The sequence below is a fragment of the Phoenix dactylifera genome, chromosome 2, assembly GCF_009389715.1.
Source record: "Phoenix dactylifera cultivar Barhee BC4 chromosome 2, palm_55x_up_171113_PBpolish2nd_filt_p, whole genome shotgun sequence".
Lineage (NCBI taxonomy): Eukaryota > Viridiplantae > Streptophyta > Magnoliopsida > Arecales > Arecaceae > Phoenix > Phoenix dactylifera.
The window spans coordinates 26,365,236-26,383,387 of NC_052393.1; the positions used below are offsets into that span (position 1 = coordinate 26,365,236).

An 18,152-nucleotide genomic window follows, 5' to 3' on the forward strand; every position below is an offset into this window, starting at 1 on the left:
AGGCCTTACCAGGCCTCGTGAGTCCACCCACCCTCCCACCCTCCGGGCGCCACTGAGAACCATTTCCCGCACCAACCGCTATTTTCAGTTTGCATGCGTACAAGAAATCTTCGGAGGTCCAGCGATCTGACAACGGACGGACCAGATCACTTGAATCCACACGTATTATCAAGGAAACGAATCGATTACGCACGTGCGGCTGACAGCTGGCACCGAGGGGGGTTCTACGGACATCTCCGCTCGTATAAATATAGGCCCTCTGTATGCAGGGAGGGGACGTTTGAAAAGAAACAGAGAGGAGAAAAAAGAGAGAAGGGAGGGAGGGAGGGAGAGGAAGAGGGACGGGGGCAGATGAAGGAAAGAAGGATTATCCCCTTTCCGTATGACTGATTCGCCGACCGGAACCTCTCGGTGCTTACTCCATCTGTCGTCTCTCTCTCTCCTTTCTCTCTCTCTCTCTCTCTCTCTTCCCCTTCTCTCTTATCCTTCTTCCTTTTTATGCGATTCTTGGTCCTGATAGGGTTTTGAACGAATGCCAAGGGTTTCTATCCTAGGGCTTGGTTCTTGATTCACTTCTTTGAGTTTTGGCGGAAATTAATGGCTTCTTGTTCCGATGAGGGTTTTAATCCATTCTTGGGGTGTTTTTGCTTCTGAAATTTTGATTATCTGTGTGTTCTTCTATTTCTTGATCTGTATTCTTGTTGTATTTTTTTTTTTATTCCCTCTTTGAGTTTAACAAAGCTGATAGAAAGGGAAGCGATGCAGGGTCAGTACCTTTAACAGAGCAGATGATTGACAAAAAGAGGATCTCGGTGCAGTGCTGGAGGACATCATGGTACTTTGGACCAATTTCGTCTTCTGTTTTTTTTTTTTTTAATTTTTAATTTTCACTCTGCTTGGGAAAATATGGTGCTGTGTTGCTTCCTTTAACCAAATTTGAGTGAACTTTTTAGCCAGAAAGAGGGTAGAAGGTGAAGGTGGCATAGACCTTGTCGTTGATGGTGGCTTAGATGGATTGGGAGGACTCTGATGGAAGTGATGATGAGGAAAGAGCATCCGGAGGATCTGAGGGGTGGTGGTGGAAAGGAACGATGGGCAGGAAGTAAAGAATGGGAGATTCTAAGAAAATATACTAGATGAAAAAAACTCAATTGTTTATATACTGCTTATTTTAGCATTGTTCTTCCTAAGTCGATATAGTTCTTTGATACAAAATTTGCAACCCAGGGGGCTGTGTTGGAAGAGTTCAGGTGAAAAAAATACTATGTTCTAGTATTTTATCATAAAAATTCTGAAAACAATGCATTTTAATGCCATTGAAAGTTTAATATGACTAATGCATTTGTTACACTATCACGGATAATATTTCTTGAAGTTTACTTCTGTTCACTCATTGTCTCTAAAAATCAGATAGTCAATTCTTGATCTTTTTCACTTATTATTCTTGTCTTTATATATTCTTTTCTTAAATTCATGTGTAGTTCAAACTGTATTTATTTGCGGAGGCAATCTTTTATTCTTTCCATCACTTGAATCTGGTAATATTATCTCTATGAAATCAAGGAAAATTTGCTACGTTGAATCATTTTTATTCAGTTTTCTTTTTTTATCAATCTTGAGTTTTATTTATTTTCTTCTCTTCTTAGGAAGAAAAACTCATATTGCTAATGATCTCTATTAGTTTAGTTTTGACCATTTTTAATTTAAATTTCTTGAAGTTGTTTCTTAAACATTCACCACAGAAGTCATATGATATCTTGTTACCTTCATCATTCACTATTCTTTCTTGAGGTAAGTATGATATTTGCACATCATTCATTACCTCTGAACCATTACTTGTCACTTAGTTTATTCTGGGATGGTGTTTTTTCGACTGTTGAAACTATAGTTATTCTCTGGAAGCATTGCGTTGTTTATGCCATTTTTGTGCCTTTTAATAATTTTCACTACAATTTTCCACCCACAATATGATAAAACTATGTCTAAGTTTCTATCTTATGAGAGTTCTAATATTTTATTGGAGAGTCCCACTGGAATAGGGTAGAAATCATGATGCATACTCTGTGCCAGATTGTCTTGGAGGCAGAATCTTGACAAATTTTTATCTGGTTGTAATGAAGACAGGAATTGCTATACTGGAACTCAATAAAACTCTGATAGTGCACGACAATAAGAAGTGGTATTGAAGTATCCTATCATTATTTTTCTGAATTGAATACTAGCAATTGTAGGTTATATAAGTTCCCTCATTCTAGAAAACTTTTACTTTAATAATAGTGATAGGATGTGCAATGAGTGCAATATCACATGAACCATTCTTGGCACATATTGCCTATTTTGCTCTTTTTTTTGTGTTTTCTCGTGTATTCCAATGTATCCCCCATTGGATTTTTTTTTTTAATCCAATAATCATGGTAATTTTTTAATCACTATTGTTTGTATAATGCTAATTGCTTCCACAATTTCTTTCATTTGTTATACATTATCATATATTTCTACAGTGTTGGAGAGTTCTTAGATACTAAACTTGGTTCGGGTTATCACAACTGTTTTTTGAATCCTTATTTTTATCTTAAATTTTGTAAGTTGGTGATACACAAAATCAATTGAAGGTGCTAGCATTCGATGTCTCCAATTGAATGTAAATTTTGAAAGGTGAATTTAGTGCAAGGAAGAATGAGGTTGATGCATTGGTCTTAACAAGTTTAAACAGGAAGCGACTTATCCTTCATTTATTTTATTATAACTCTTATTTTAACTCTTGTAGAGGGCTTACTATGGAATGCCTGTTTATAGAGAGTTGAGCAATTTTTGCCTTACTTTACATTTTCTTTTCCACTAACACTAGATTATCTGAGGCTGGAATCTGATTTATGATTATTATTACTCATTATTGATGCTGCTGCAAGTTTGTGTCTAACTTGTGTGCGCATTGCTGCAAACTTTCAGGCCAAGAATGTTGATACAGGGTTCTCTGGAGCGGATGGGCATCATAATGAAGTGTATAATTTTCAAGGCAGAACACAAGACTGTGCTTGCCACTACCACCACAAGAAAATTTCCTGCCACCTCTGCTCTCATGGTCTTGGTACTTGCAATAAACTGATACTATTATTTTATACTATCATTGTGCTGCAGTTTACTTGAATCACATTGTCTGTGCTTTAAACATATACTAGCTTGCCCATAATGAATTAATGAATTGCAATTTAAATAAGTATTCACTTTGTTATCTGTCTTTCAAGCCGAATTAGGTCATACCTTGGAGTGTCTCCTCTAAATTGTTATCTTGAAATAAGCCATATGAAACACAAGGCAATTTTGTTTTCATTAGATTTCTTTTAGTTTTTTAAACACGGGTTGATTTACAAGTAAATGGGTAAAAGATCTGTGCTACCCAACCAAAAAACTAACATAATAAATTGCAGAATCCCATCTGATGCTCTTTAGATTCAAAAAAAAAAAATCCTATTAGTGGTAAGTTTTCATAGTCATGCTCGAGTTGTGCAAGAACCCAATCCAAGTGGACTAACTCTTAACCAAGTTGTCCTCCTCTTCCGTGATAAGCTTCAAGCAAAGGACCTGGTGCACATAAATATGTTATACTGTATGAACAAAAGGTGGGGTTTGACAAAATCCAACAAAATTGTGTGCTGCACTGAACCAGGATCAATACGGAATTTGGATTCCTAATTTGGGTACTGATTCAAATTGGAATGAAAACTTTTTCTAAATAATGAGCAAATAGCATAATTGAACCTAAAAAAAAAATAAAAAGATGAATAAATGGATATACCCCAAAATGATTAGGATCTACCAAGTACAACTAAATAAATAAATACATAATTGAATAGATAATTTTATTGGCATAATTCCATAGTAACATGTTATGCATTTGTTACTCGTATATTGGTTTATTTGGAAGTAATCCTCCTGATGGCTTATGAGTATTTTGTGGGACCAGCTTGTCATGAGATTTCCATTGGATCACAGTGCAATTATCAGCCTTCCTGTAGCATACTTCCCGTGTTCATCTGCATGTTCTGTAAGAACATGTGCTTTGCCATCTTTCTAACTTGAATTTAAGGCTTCTGCTAAGGAACTCGTCATTTTATGTGGTACCCATAGTTCTCAATAACCAGAAAACAAGTTTTTTTACAAGCATTACTAGCCATTTTACTCTCACAACAGTTAGAACTTAGAAGTATGCTCCCCTGAGCTTTGTTAGTGTTAAACTTAAAAGAAAGTTTAACACCTATATCTACCACTTTTTTTGCCCTTTTTTCGCCTATGACTTTCTTGCCAATATGGTTAACTTTGGGGTCTGCTTTTGCAATAACCCAAAACCTCATCTAAAAAAACTAGCCATAAGGTATTTTTTTCTTTTTTGCATCATTGCTTAAAATTTTAAACAATAACATTCTTATCTTGCTAGCTATTCTCCTTCTTACACCGTGTTCCTCACATTCTTGCTATTATAGAACATCTGTGTGAAAGGTGGCAAATTTCCTTCTTCATTAGTAGTAAATGACTGTGTGTGATTTTCTGATTAAGTGGTAGCTTAACATTCATCTAATCCTCTTCCTCTTTTCTCTAGCATACTCTTTTGTCACTGGAGTAGGAATTAGGATTTTTATCTTGAGGGAGAAAGGGGAGGGGACCTGTTTTTTGGTGATAGTCGGCCTTCACTAGTTTTATAGCCATTTGAGATATATTTTCCTTCTCGACAATCTATAGTTTTAGGGATAAAGTTTTATAATTTTTAGTTTTTAGCACAGTCATGGAACAACTAAAATTAATTAAGAGATAGTTGCACTTAGCCTTTTTATTAAAAGGCCAAATCTTGCAGTGTTGGACAACTAAGAAGTGCAAATTATTTAGAGGGCTAAGATTGCGTAGAGAGGGGAGAGTTTGGTAAAGACCATAATCAAAGCTTGAGAGATGAGAAGTGAGGATATAGCTTTTTTTAATTTTAATCCCTCCTCGAATGCCCTCGTTTCTACATAGCTGATGTGGTCTGAAGTAAGTATCAGTGGTACATGCAAACTATACTAATAAATCAAATACCAGATTTTCATGAGCCTAGGCAAAATAATGGCTTCAATTAAGCTTTGGTCTTAGCCTAAGACGATGATGATATGATCAAAGACCCATCCTATTTTAAGCCCTCAAAGAGGGCCTTTTGAGGGGTGGCAAATTCAGGATGCCTCAAAGAGGGCCTTTTGAGGGGTGGCAAATTCAGGATGCCTGTCAGATATCAGTTCTTTACTTCTTTGTCCAAATGATAGTTGAGAACAACCCTAAACTCAATAATGAAGTAGAAGATTTTATTCTAGCATGTGTACGTGCTGAAAACTTGCGACATTCCAGCTAAGATCATGATCATAGTATGAAGATATAGGATGCCTCTACATTGAAGCTGTGTTATGCTTCATGAGTCTGCATCAAGCTATGCTATACAAGAGTATTATATCAAAACATCAACAAATATGAATGTTAAGCTTTGCTATCTAAATGTAAGGAAAACCATATAGAATATACTAGGTGGTTCTCCTCGAAAAAGAGGAAAAAAAGAAAAAGGAAGATAAGTTGCTGATTATGCAACATGATACATTAAGTCAAATATGTATTGATGTATACGCAGAGATAAAATTGACAGAGAAGAGAATGATAGTTTGTAATGTAAGTAGAGACTCGATACACGTTAGGCCAATTTTGAAGGTAATATCTTACCTGAGCTTAGAGGCAGCATCAGCACATATGGCTGACCCCTGCCAAGACTTTCCAATTTTTCACCAGGCCCGCCCAATTCAGCTCATTTTGGTCCGTAGGGCTTCCCATTTGCATAATTGCATGGTATCTAAAGCTGATCATGGGTTGGGCATTGAGCCTAAATTTTAGTTGGGTTTCAATCTAAGTTATTTTAAAATTTATTATTTTCTATGTCCAAGTCCAACAGCTTTTTCGTATCTTGCGCGTCCACCCCGTATGGAGCTATTGAGAACAATTTTCTGCATCAACCGTTATTTTTGAGTTCACCACGGTGGAATTGGCTTGCTTGCTATGCACGTGTACAAAAAATCTTAGGAGGTCCAGAAATCTTAAATCCTACCCGGAAGTATATGACGCAATCCGAAAATGGATGGACCAGATCGCTTAATCACAAAAAGAAGTCCACATGAGTTACAAATAAATGAAACATTATAAGCATCAGATGTATATCATCATGCATCTTGAGGGACCCACCAACTTCGCCGCTCTTATAACTATATCCCCTCTGTTCTTTTTAATGAGGTATGGCCCCTCTTTGCAGACGACACACTGCACGGAGGGAGAAAGGGAGAGAGGGGATGTTCACAAGAGAGAGAGAGAGGAGGAGGGATGGAGAGGGCGAGGGACAAGGGCACATGAAGGAAGGGGGTCTCTTGCCGAGCGGTGGATGAGAGGTTTGGAAGTCCATGATCTCTGTTTCATACGACTGGTTCGACGACCGGAGCCTCTCGATGCATACTCTGTCTCTCCTTTCACTCTTCCCCTTCTCTCTTCTTCTTCCTGTGATTCTTGATCCTGCTAGGGTTTGGAACAAATGCTGAGGGTTTCTAGCCGAGGGTCCTGGTTCTTGTTTCAATTCTTTGAGTTTCAGTGGAAATTAATGGTTTGTTGTTCCGATGAGGGTTGTCATCGATTCTTGGAGTGTTTTAGCTTCTGAAGTTTTGATTCTTCATTTGGTTCTTCTATTTCTTGATCTGTATTCTTGTTGTATATCTTTTTTTTAATTCTCTCTGAGTTTAACAAAGCTAATAGAAAGGAAAGTGACACAGGGTCAGTACCTTTAACTGAGCAAAGGTACTGAGCAAACGATGAATAGAGAGAGGATTTTGGCACAGTGCTGGTGGACATCACGGTATTTTGGACCAATTTTGTTTTCTGTTCTTTTTTTCGTCTTTTTTTTTTAAAAAAATTCACTCTGCTTTTGAAAACATGGTGCTGTGTTGCTTCCTTGAACCAAATTTGACGGAAATTTTTAACCAAAAAGAAGGTAAAAGGTGAAGGCAGTATATACCTTGTTGATGCTGGTGGCTCGGATGGATGGGGAGGACTCCACTGGAAGTGATGATAAGGAAAGAGGAGTGGGTGGTGGAAAGGAATGATGCATAGGAAGTCAAGAAATGTTTTTATTTAAACCATATTTACTTATTATGCTTTTTGTGATATATTCTTTTCTTTAAATTCATGGGTAGTTCAAACCATATTTATTTCTGGAAGAAATGTTTATTCCTTCTGTTACACGATTCTTGTAATATTATCTCTGTGAAACTGACGAAAATTAGCTACTTTGAACGATTTTTATTCAGTTTTCTTTTATATCAATCTTGAGTTTAATTTATTTTTTTCTCTTCTTAGGAAGAAAAACTCATATTGCTAATGATCTCTTAACTGAAGACTGGAAATTGTAGGTCATATAAGTTCCCTAATTCCAGAAATTTTGTACATTAATAATAGTGATTGAATGAGCAATGAGTGCAATATCTCATGAACTATCCTTGGCACATATTGCCCATTTTGCTTTTCTTTTTTAATGATTTTCTTTTGTACTCCATTTGCATCCCCTATTGATTTTTTTGTTGTTTTGTCCAATAAAGAATCACTATTTTTTATATAATGCTAATTGCTTCAACAATTTTCTGCATTTGTTATCTTAAATTTTGTAAGCTGGTGATACACAAAGTCAATTGAAGGTGCTAGCATTCGATGTCTCTAATTGAATGTAAATTTTGAAAGGTGAATTTCAGTGCAAGGAGGAATGATGTTGACGCATTGGTCTTAACATTTAAACAGGAAGCGACTTAACCTTCATCTTTTTATTTTAACTCTTGCAGAGGGCTTACCGTGGGACGTGTGTTTATAAAGTGTTTACCTCGCTTTACATTTTCTTTTCTACAGACACTAGATTATCTGAGGTTGTAATTTGATTTATGGTTATTATTATTCATTATTGATGTTGTTTTAAGCAAGGTCCGCCGCACCGGTCCTATACCGGTTCTCCAACGATAAGCTACCAGTACCGGCTTTGCTCTCATGGTTTTAAGTTTGCATCTAACTTATGTGCGCATTGATACAAACTATCAGTTTCAGACCAAGAATGTTGATACGGGTCCTTTAGAGCAGATGGGCATCGTAATGAAGAGCGTAATTTTCAAGGCAGAGCACAAGACTGTGTTTGCCACTACCCCCGCAAGGAAATTTTCTGCCACCTTTTTGCTCTCATGGTCCTGGTACTTGCAATAAACTCATACTATTATCTTAGACTATCATTGTGCTGCAATTTCATTGAAACATACTGTCCGTACTTTAAACTTATACTACCATGCCTATAATGCATTAATGAGTTGCAATTTTAATAGGTGCTCATTTGTTATGTGTCTTTCCTGTGATTTAGCAGGGCATGCAAGTGTGGATAGCAGATCTAAGCGCCTAAGGGTTCCCTCCTGTCAAAGAATCCTGATCATCTCCTTAAACAGATGTCTGTAGAAAGGTAGGTGCATGTGTTTTGTTGTGAAAATATGGTCAACAGATTTGAGGGGTGGTTAAGTTGTAGAGAAGGGTGTGAGCAAGGGTTCATGAAGAAAGCATGGGAAAGAATCCTGGAGCATTACGTGTCAGTTTTTCTGTTTTCTTTTTTTTTGTGTGTAAAAGCATCTATTTCTCTCTCTTCTTAGAAATGTATTGATTTTCTTAGTGACATATATTAGTTTGTGATTTAAATATTCTATTTTTTTACTCATGTTTCATATGGTGCTGATTATGGTGGCATTTACCTCATATTGTGCACCAACATATGAATATGCTTTATATTTGCTGCTTCTATCCATACTCCAAGAGTATTTATCATAGTTTGATTTTTTTAATACAATATATGAATATGCTTTGCATTTGTAGCTTATTTACCTATTCCTGTCGATTATCTAGTTTTTATTTTGTTTATAAGTATGTGATGATCTATTGTTGGCTGATCTTGTGTAACCTCAATCTTCAATGCAAGGCAAAAATACTTCCACCCTTGAGTGTACTTTCCTGCTTATTATATTTCAGTGCTTATAGATGTATATATTTGACTTATTAAAAACATAGAAATTTTGCAATCCTTTCTAACCTGGCTCTTCCACTTAGCGTCAGATATTGTAAAAACTTTTTTTGTAACCAAGCTTTGGGCCCAACCTTTTGATCTTCAATATTAAACTTTGATCAGCAAATGCTATTTCAACCAAAGAAGCTATATCATGTGTTCTAACACTATTTGATTAAGAAGCGAGCCACAAACTTGACAATTAGGCCGTCTTTTCTAAAGTCCTTTATGAGGCAACAAACTCTATTAGTCAAAATAAAATGTACCTAAGTTTGATCAGCCGGTGTAAATGATTGGCATGAAATGTTAGGCATCGGTGTTACATAAAAGCGTTAAACTTACTATGTCCTATGAAATACATCTTAGGTAGATTGAAGGTATATGGTGCCTGCTCGCTTGCTCTAGCTCTTTGCTAGACCACCTCCTCTCCCAAAAAGAAAAGAAAGGGAAAAACATGATTTGTTGACAAGTATAAAGAAGTTAATTTTGTGACAGGACATTTCATTTATCATCTTTTATGATATCTGTCACTCTTTAAAACCCAACTTATATGAGATGAACTTATATCTGCATAAAACCGAGTGAGATACCGACGCTCGGAGGCGCTCCTCAGTCCTCACTGTAGCTACCGCTTAGGCTTGGTTACATTACAACCACAACCAGCCGGACCATATGCTGCACCAATCACTCTTGACTGTTTTAAAATGGTTTAAAGCGGTCCCAGCGGAGCACGGAAAAATGCCACGTAGGCCGCTCCATTTCACCTAACAGTGTCCGTCGGAATATCAAACCTTTTTTTCTTTTTTTCTTTTTTTAGAAAAAGTGAAGTAATTAATTAATGCGGGATAGCAACAAGGGGCACCGGCGACCACCTCCACCCGCCCACCGGAGTTCCCGCCTCCCGTCTGGCGTCTACCGGCAAAAACCAAGGCTAGGGCACGGACGGAGACGCACACGTGTCGGTGGCTTCGCCCCGCATTCGAGGGGATTTGGGACTTGGGAGCTCCGTACCCGAAGCCGCCAAATCGAACGCCAAAAAGAAAGGGTTCTTCCTTCCCTCCCTATTTCTCTTCCTTCAGAGATGATGATGAGAAATTAAAAATAAATAAAGAAAGCAAAGCGAGAGGGGAAGGAAGAAGAAAAAAGATCGAAGAAAGAAATAAAGAAACGAAGAAGAGCAAGTGTTGGAGAGAAGCTTCCGGTGGTTCGCTTCGTTTTTTTTTCCCGGGATGGGGTTTGGCTGCGAGAGAGATCGGAAGCCCACCGCCGGTACCAAATGATGAATGAGGTCACTTCTTTTGTTAGTATTCTTCGGCTACTGATCACTCGATCAGTTCTTTCCTTTTTCTCCTTATTTTTTATCGATTTTTAGCGATCTTTTCTGTGACTCTATTAATTAGATTAAAATTTCAAGGTTTGGCTGCGAGAAAGATCGGAATCCCACCGCCGGTACCAAATGATGAATGAGGTCAGTTCTTTTCTTTTTTTTTTGTATTCTTCGGCTACCGATCACTTGATTAGTTGTTTCCTTATTTTTTATGGATTTTTATCAATCTTTTTTGGGACTCTATTAATTTGATAAAGATTTCTAGGGTTTCGGAATGCGTGGAATGATTCAAATGATTTCCTAATTTTCTTTTTGGGTGCTTTAGTTTTTGATTATGTTGGAGGTAGGGAATGCTAGGGTTTGTTAAGGAAATAAGGAATTGGATGTAGAGTGTCTAAGAGAAATGTTTGAGAATTAATAGTAGCGGTTAGTGCTTGTTGTATGAACACTTCGAAAAGTTTTGTTGTGAACTGGTTCTAATTGAGTTCAAATTAATATCAAATGTTAGTGTTTATTTCTTCCCCTCTTTTTCCTCCTTTTTCTTATATGATGTTTGTTACTCAATACTTTTGTCAAATTATAATTTCACTACCCTAGACTAGCGAAGCTTTATAACCATTAATCCAGTCAGACTGCTGCATCTACTTGGTTTCTAAAGGTTGATTTCTGTTCTCTGTTTAACTTTTTATTTTGGTTTGTAATTCTTATAAGCTTTTCATATTTCAATAAAGAAAACAGAGTATTTCTTGGAAAGTGACTGATTTTCTGCTGTCATCAAAGACCCAAATATTTACAATACACTTTGTGTTTTAGATTGCGTACAATCTTCGCTCTCCTTGCCACCTCAAAAGATCGGCTTTTTAACTAGTATGATGTGTCTGCCAGCTTTAAATTCTAGACAGTGTTCCTCAAACACTCAGCTGTTTCTTACAATGAAACCAAAAGCAAATGCGGCCATACAAAGAGCTCAAAAAGTGAAGCATGTGCAAGGGGAAGGACCAAATTGGGTCATAATTGCAGGTGGTGCCTTGCTTAGCACACTATCAATCAGGCTTGGCTGCAAGCTGAAGCAGATATTTGACACTAAGCAGTCAAAGAATTTCAATAATGCAAAGGGTATCATCATCTTCATTTAATAGACTAACTTTCAATAGCATGTGCTCCTCTCCTGGTTAACTGTTTAAATTGTAATTTACTCAGAGAATGGAAAATATATAGCCAAAAGAACGCCAGGAGCTTGCCAGTTACATTCAAAATTGTATTGCTATACTCAGGATGAGGATGGATGCTACCACTGCCTCTCAGGTGTGCTGCCTTGAACTTAGTGTTATGTGTATCTAAATAAGCTATCAAAAACAAAACATGCAATCCTCGCATTTAGATCTGCATGTATGTATTGCCTTAATTTTGCAGATAGCTGCCCTCCCAGTATAGTGGTAAACCGACGAGTTCATATTTGTTATATTTTTTATTTATACAGTATAGCAACCACTTCATGTTGAGTATGTGTGGGTATTACAACAGTTTCTTGATATGTTTTAGCCCAATGCGGAATTTTTTAAGTTCAAAATACATGCTTGTACTTTTAATACTGTTAGGTTTTTGTGGGATCAAGCCTAGATTATCCATGTATGAATAAAAGAACTAGGCGGGATGCATGCATAAGAATACATGAAGTTTCAAACAATTATAATACCATTGTATAGAAATTATTTGGCATTGTAGTTTCCTGTATATGGTAATAGTTGGTAGATGAAGATACATCTAGCAAAATTAGAATGGATTAATGGAATGAATAGAATAGACGGTTGCTTCAAGTGGTTGCAATATGCCTTTGGCATGTAGCAAAATGAGTATGATAACTGAAGGTGCCAACTCCCCAAGCTGGTAAAGTCTTTGGCAGTTGTACCAAATGACCTAGGATTGAATCCTGCCTTCACCAGGGTTTAGGGGATTAGGGATATTTGGAGGAGGGCTACCTCACATGGTGTAGCCCATTGACTACGGAGAGAAAGCAGAGTCTGGTAACTAACAAAAGTTGTGGGGTTTAGAATATTGAACAACAAATGTGCCATACAATCCTACAAACATAATATGAATGAGATATGGATTAGCATATTGACTAGGCTGTACGGTAAAAACAGGAAGAATAGCTGCGGACATCAATGGAGGCATTGGAGTTGCAATTGTTTAGGATTATTAGTGGAAAATTAGCTGGAACTATATGTGCTTGTGCAACGAAGATTTAAAGAGCACTTTGATAATTTGATTAGCATTCAAAGATTGGACTGGGGAAGTGCATACTTTATACTATTTGGCTATAAGCTGTAAGAACTTAGTTGAATAAAAGTGCTCTGATAAAGGAGGTAGCTTGCAACAAAGAGGAGTGATGAAGTACTGGACAGTTGATTTGTAATGGGTGAAAGGATTGGAAAGTGAGGGATCAAACTTTTGTTGAAAGTCAAGGATGGTGAGGAAAGATCAAAGGCAAATCTGGACAAATATTGTCAATATGGATTTTAACAATCTTGCATTGTTAGAGTAGGCTGCCCATATAAAAGATGAATATATCCATGGTTTGGGATCTTGATCAGAAGTAATATTTATCTGTTTGAGTTACAGCAGTTTCAGCTAGTTGTATTGGTCCTCGTGAAAACTATTTTGTAAGGTTAAAATCCTCTGCATGAGGCTAATTCTTGATATATTCTAATTGATGTTGACAAACGGAGTCCATTATAAGCAGTATTGCATGGAAAATTCAAATTCTATTATGTTTCTGTAAAATTGAAAGGACATATATCAGGTTACAGGAAAGTTTAAGGGATTTAAACATTTCTACACTAGTCTTCTGTTGTTATATAAAATAAGCAAGATCTTATAAACCTTGCTTGCATTTCATGAAATATCACCAAATACTGAAACACACATATGCGAAAATTTTATTATATTTGTGTAAATTGAAAGCACATGTTCGTAAGATTTTAAAGGATTCGAACATTCCTACACTAGTCTTTTGTTGTAGAAACTAAGCAAGATGTTGTGAATATTGCTTACATTTTATGAAGTATAACAAAAAACTGAAAAACATGCACATGTTCTAAAAGGGATAAAAAATTGTTATTTTTGACATAAATGTAAATGGTTTCTAAAAGGTAAAAAATATATATATATTTTTGAGATAAATGCAACCCATGAGATCTTGACCAATGTAAACAACCAGCTTGTTGTTTGACATAAACATAAATGGCTGGCCCATAATATCCTGATACTCATAAAAAATTTTATATGTTCTAAAAGGTATAAAAATTTGTTATTTTTGAGATAAGTGTAGATGGCTGGACCACAAGATCTTGACCAGTGTTTGACTAACCAACCATACTGCAGTACATATTGTCTTGTAGCGTGTGATACTGTGGTTTGTATGAGTATGTACCATGTGTCATCACCGTAACAGCAAACAATGAGTGCATACAGGAGCATACCACTGTACCATGTCACTACATGGCCAATACGTCCTCATACTGCAGCACTTCGGACCATGACCCTGAACTAATAAAAATTGATGACTTTAAACTGTTGAGTGTTATGTTTTCCTAACTTGTATTAATTTTCTTTTTCTCTTTCTGTGGAATTTATTTTTTTAATTTTTAAACTCTAAAATAGTTTAGGCCACTGAAACTATTTAGTATATACCACTGCTGTTCATTGTCTCTAACTCTAGTGAAGAAAGAGACCTAAGAGAAATCGTCATTAAGAGAGGAAAAGTGTTTGGAAATTACCATGATAAATCACTACTTAGAAAATCTATCAATGCCTAGACGCTTCTTTTGGTAGCTTATGTAAATCTTCTCAAAATCTAAAGACACTTCGCATTCTGAATCAATGTGAATTATTCTCATAATTAAAAAACTATATATTGATTTTGTACCAGGATAGTGATGCTAGGACATTGGAGGAGAATGGGAGATTCATCCCTGCATTATATCTACTTTGGACCAAATTGTGATCCAAACTGTTGAGTTAGACCATGGTCCTCTATATCAAACTTGTAATTGAATGTTTCAATTAGTATGAAATCATCATAGAGCAATGAAATATGCATCAGGTAGCTTGCTAATAGTGATAAAAATGGATTGGACTTTGGTGCATCAATTTGATGACCAGAGTCTGTTCCACATCAGTACACCCCTCCCATATGCCTCAAAGTTCCCCTTGGTTTCATAACTACATTGGAGCATGAGACTAGTAGAAATTTTTTTTTTGGTTCATAGTAAAGAGGAAGAAATATGACTCAAGTAATCTGCATGCTTTTTATCAAAGAAGAAAATTTAAGGAGAAAAAGCAAGAATTGTACCCCCATAAATTTGTTTAGTATTTTCCAATCTTATAACTAAATGAAAAATGACAGAGAAAAAGTGAATTAAGGAATGAATGCTGCAGTTGGAGAGTGCATTTTGACTATTTATATAAAGCATTTATGCTAGAGGCTGAAAATTCAGTTCATTTAGGTTTTTTTTTTTTTTAAATAAGTCCTACAAATAAGCCTTTGTAACATCTAGGTGACACCTAAATCAAATGACTAGTTGATATATCTTTCCTAATCGAGATCATTCTAGCATGTAATTACATCAATCATGTAACCTCTTCATTGAATCCCATGGACAATTGGCTATTTCAAAATTCTTTCTGCAGATGGGCATTTGCTATGCCTAGAGGTAGCTCCATGTTTGCTGGTCTTGTTTAACATTGTCACTTATATAGAGTTCAAATTCAACAACCAACAAGTGTTTTTGCTTATATTTTATTTCAAATTCATTTAATTGCTTTAGCATTGCAGCATAAAATTTCTTTCTTGCTTGTCAATTTGGTCAAATCTAGACAATAGAATTTCTATTTTGGTGTGTACTAGGATGTTAATTATGAAATTCGAATTTTTTGTATATTAGGATGAATATAGAAAGTTAAAGCCGGGGGGTGGGGGACATCTTGCTGGTTAAAACTGACGTTTAGTGAAGGACCACTTCCACCAGAAACTCCCTGATCTTTCTGTTAGGCACTTTCATATCATCGTCGTTGATTCTATGTGCATGCCTTATAACACAATTGATAGGTTCATTGGCCATGCCCTCTTTCTCAGTGCCCTTTAAATAAAATCTCTTGATAGTATATCATGAGCTTGATTTTCAGATAATAACCATGTCCACGTCCTTCCTTATTGCTCTATAGATTTTGACCTAGTTGCTTGAATGACTATATCACATCAATGTGGACCTCTCTGAAATGAAGCTGAATTGGTTCTCTCCAGTCATTGGTACTTTTCTTAGTTCTTCAATTTACCAACTTCTCCCACAATTCCATGATATTACTCTCAAGCTTTTGGGACTGTTTCATTTAGCTATTTGGCTCCTTTATGCATTTGAGATGAACACAACTCTTATATTAAAGTCATCATCCTATTCTTATGTTCAAAATGGAGGTTTTCTCTTTTGCTGCAGGCGCTTAACTGCAACACATATGATACATCTTCTCACCTGGCAACTAAGCCAGATAGATTTCATTGCGGGTCCCTTTCTTGCCTAAATTCGCCTTTGCTAGGAACAAGGCACTGATCCAATAAAGCACCAAAGTTAGGCTGGCAGTCAGTTGTGCTCGACCTTCCATAGAGCCTTCTCATACTTCTGCTTTATAGTCAACCTCATATTTGATAGGATAAAAAAGGCTTGGGCAATGACATTGACAATGACAAACTCCTAAGTTTGATTGCATGATAGTGCACTGCTGTTTATCTCTCTATATATCTTTGTATTTGTTAACATTCTCCTGATCTTCAGGATCATATTAGATACACTAATTAATGTAGATCTTTAGAGCATGTCTTCTTTTTCCAAATTTAAACTAGCTGAACTGGGTACCGAGAGCTGCAAACAATGTATTACTAAGAGCAACAAGCTCAAGCTTGACAACAAGCCTTTCGATGCTGACTACCTGGCAAAGAGCATCAGTATGGTTGAGCTGTCACTCAGGCATGCATCCTTGGTTTGATGAGCTTTTTTTTTCTTTAACCTCTCAGAGTTCCTTGGTTTTTCAAGTTTTTGCATTATTATGAAAACCTACATGATTTGGGAGTTCTGTGATGGTTGAGCTGATAATCTTCTCTTTTCTCAAGAACTGAGATCACAGTTTTATCTGTAGTCTATAGTATGGATTTGCAATCTGGCATATATATTGTCAATAGAGAAGAAATTGGTTTATTTTGTTCTCCTGGTCTTGTATGGTATTGCAACTCAGTTTCTTGAACACTTAGCCCGAAAGGTAAAAAGAAACTTAAAGGGAAATAGAAAAACTCTCTGGCTTGCACCAGTATAATTTTGCGGTTTAAATGCCAATATTAATGATGCAGGGATCTCAGATGGTGCACTGGATATTAAGCGGCCCCCAGCTAGTCCATTGTCAAAAGATACAGATGTTTCCCTCCCACTAGTAAAGATCCCTGCAGCAGATTCAAATAAAGATGGTACCGGGGTTATGTGGGCATCTTCACCTGATCGTCTAGAGCTGCCTCAGAGGCCCTTACACCACTCAAACAGTTCGGACTCTCCCTGCGTCTCGGAATCTGGATCAGACATCTACAGCAGACGAGAGGTGATACAAAAGCTACGGCAGCAGCTCAAGAGACGGGATGAAATGATAATGGAGATGCAGGCCCAGATCACAGACCTACAGAATTCTCTAAGCATCCAAATGACCCACTCGGCAAATTTGCAGTCCCAGCTTGATTATGCAAACAGGGACTTATTTGATGCAGAAAGGGAAATCCAACGGCTAAGAAAGGCCATTGCTGATCACTGTGTTGCAGAGGCAGGCACTCTGGAAAAACCTGTGACCACCAGAAGTTGGCGATCAGAAGCTATCAGTGGTCAGGTTAATGGATATCCTGACAGCATGGGTGATGTGGAGTTGCACTGTGTTGGTGGGGAGAATGTGAGAGACGGTGGAGAGAGGGTTGAGATGCTCAAGAGGGAAGTTGGAGAACTAAAAGAAGTGATTGAAGGTAAGGACTTTTTGCTTCAGAGCTACAAGGAGCAGAAGGTGGAGCTATGCTCAAAGATGAAGGAGTTGCAGCTGAAACTAGCATCTCAGGTGCCTACTATCTTGTAAGACAATCTACCGAGATTGCTTTCGATTCTTGTCCAGGCCTTAACGTTGTGATCTCGGAGCTGCTTGCTTCTTTTTAGTTGTGCTGCAAATTTTAATGTTGCATAATTTCCGGCATCCCAGTATCGCACATGCTTGTCTGATATTTTTGCGGAAAAGAAACTTCAATCTTTTTTTTTAAAAAAAAAAAAACATCCATTGTTTCATCCTGATAAAGGAAAGGTCTGGACGAGTCAAAACTCTAGCCACCAGCTAACTAATCCTTGGTAATTCGTTGCTATGCATCCTACATTGTAGTTCTTACCGCAATTCAAGAAGTGTGAAACAGTTGGCTTTTGATGTCAGCATTTAAAAGGTTTGTCTTTCAACTTCTTGAACCTGCATGATGCTAGTATCGGAGCCCCAGAGACGAATCTAAATACCCTTCGGTTTCTTCCATCCTATCGTGGAAGATTTGAGAGACTGGGTGGCTTAATCCAGCTATCCCGGCAACCAGCAATTGTGATGGGATGGAAGTAGGTGATCCCAAACTCTTTTAGCACG

The 18,152-nt window shown here is 37.0% G+C and overlaps 2 protein-coding genes across 8 annotated transcripts; both read left to right on the plus strand.

Moving 5' to 3' along the window:
• Positions 1 to 328: 328 nt before the first annotated feature.
• LOC120109946 lies at positions 329 to 8,781 on the plus strand. 3 transcript variants are annotated; one of them, XM_039123788.1, is made up of 4 exons: positions 329 to 411; positions 2,950 to 3,088; positions 8,131 to 8,276; positions 8,441 to 8,781. In XM_039123788.1, the coding sequence occupies exons 1-4, from the start codon at positions 383 to 385 to the stop codon at positions 8,460 to 8,462; spliced, it is 336 nt and encodes a 111-aa protein (XP_038979716.1). In that variant the 5' UTR covers positions 329 to 382; the 3' UTR covers positions 8,463 to 8,781. The 3 variants fall into 3 exon arrangements, with proteins under 3 accessions (XP_038979716.1, XP_038979717.1, XP_038979718.1); XM_039123789.1 differs by having other exon boundaries at positions 8,444 to 8,781; XM_039123790.1 differs by having other exon boundaries at positions 8,170 to 8,276.
• A 1,179-nt stretch (positions 8,782 to 9,960) lies between these two features.
• Positions 9,961 to 17,739, plus strand: LOC103715538. 5 transcript variants are annotated; one of them, XM_039123787.1, is made up of 5 exons: positions 9,961 to 10,427; positions 10,528 to 10,595; positions 11,340 to 11,570; positions 11,655 to 11,759; positions 16,855 to 17,739. In XM_039123787.1, the coding sequence occupies exons 3-5, from the start codon at positions 11,387 to 11,389 to the stop codon at positions 17,610 to 17,612; spliced, it is 1,047 nt and encodes a 348-aa protein (XP_038979715.1). In that variant the 5' UTR covers positions 9,961 to 10,427; positions 10,528 to 10,595; positions 11,340 to 11,386; the 3' UTR covers positions 17,613 to 17,739. The 5 variants fall into 5 exon arrangements, with proteins under 5 accessions (XP_038979715.1, XP_008801442.2, XP_008801450.2 ...); XM_008803220.4 differs by having other exon boundaries at positions 10,542 to 10,595; XM_008803228.4 differs by having other exon boundaries at positions 9,961 to 10,415.
• The last annotated feature ends 413 nt before the right edge of the window (positions 17,740 to 18,152 follow it).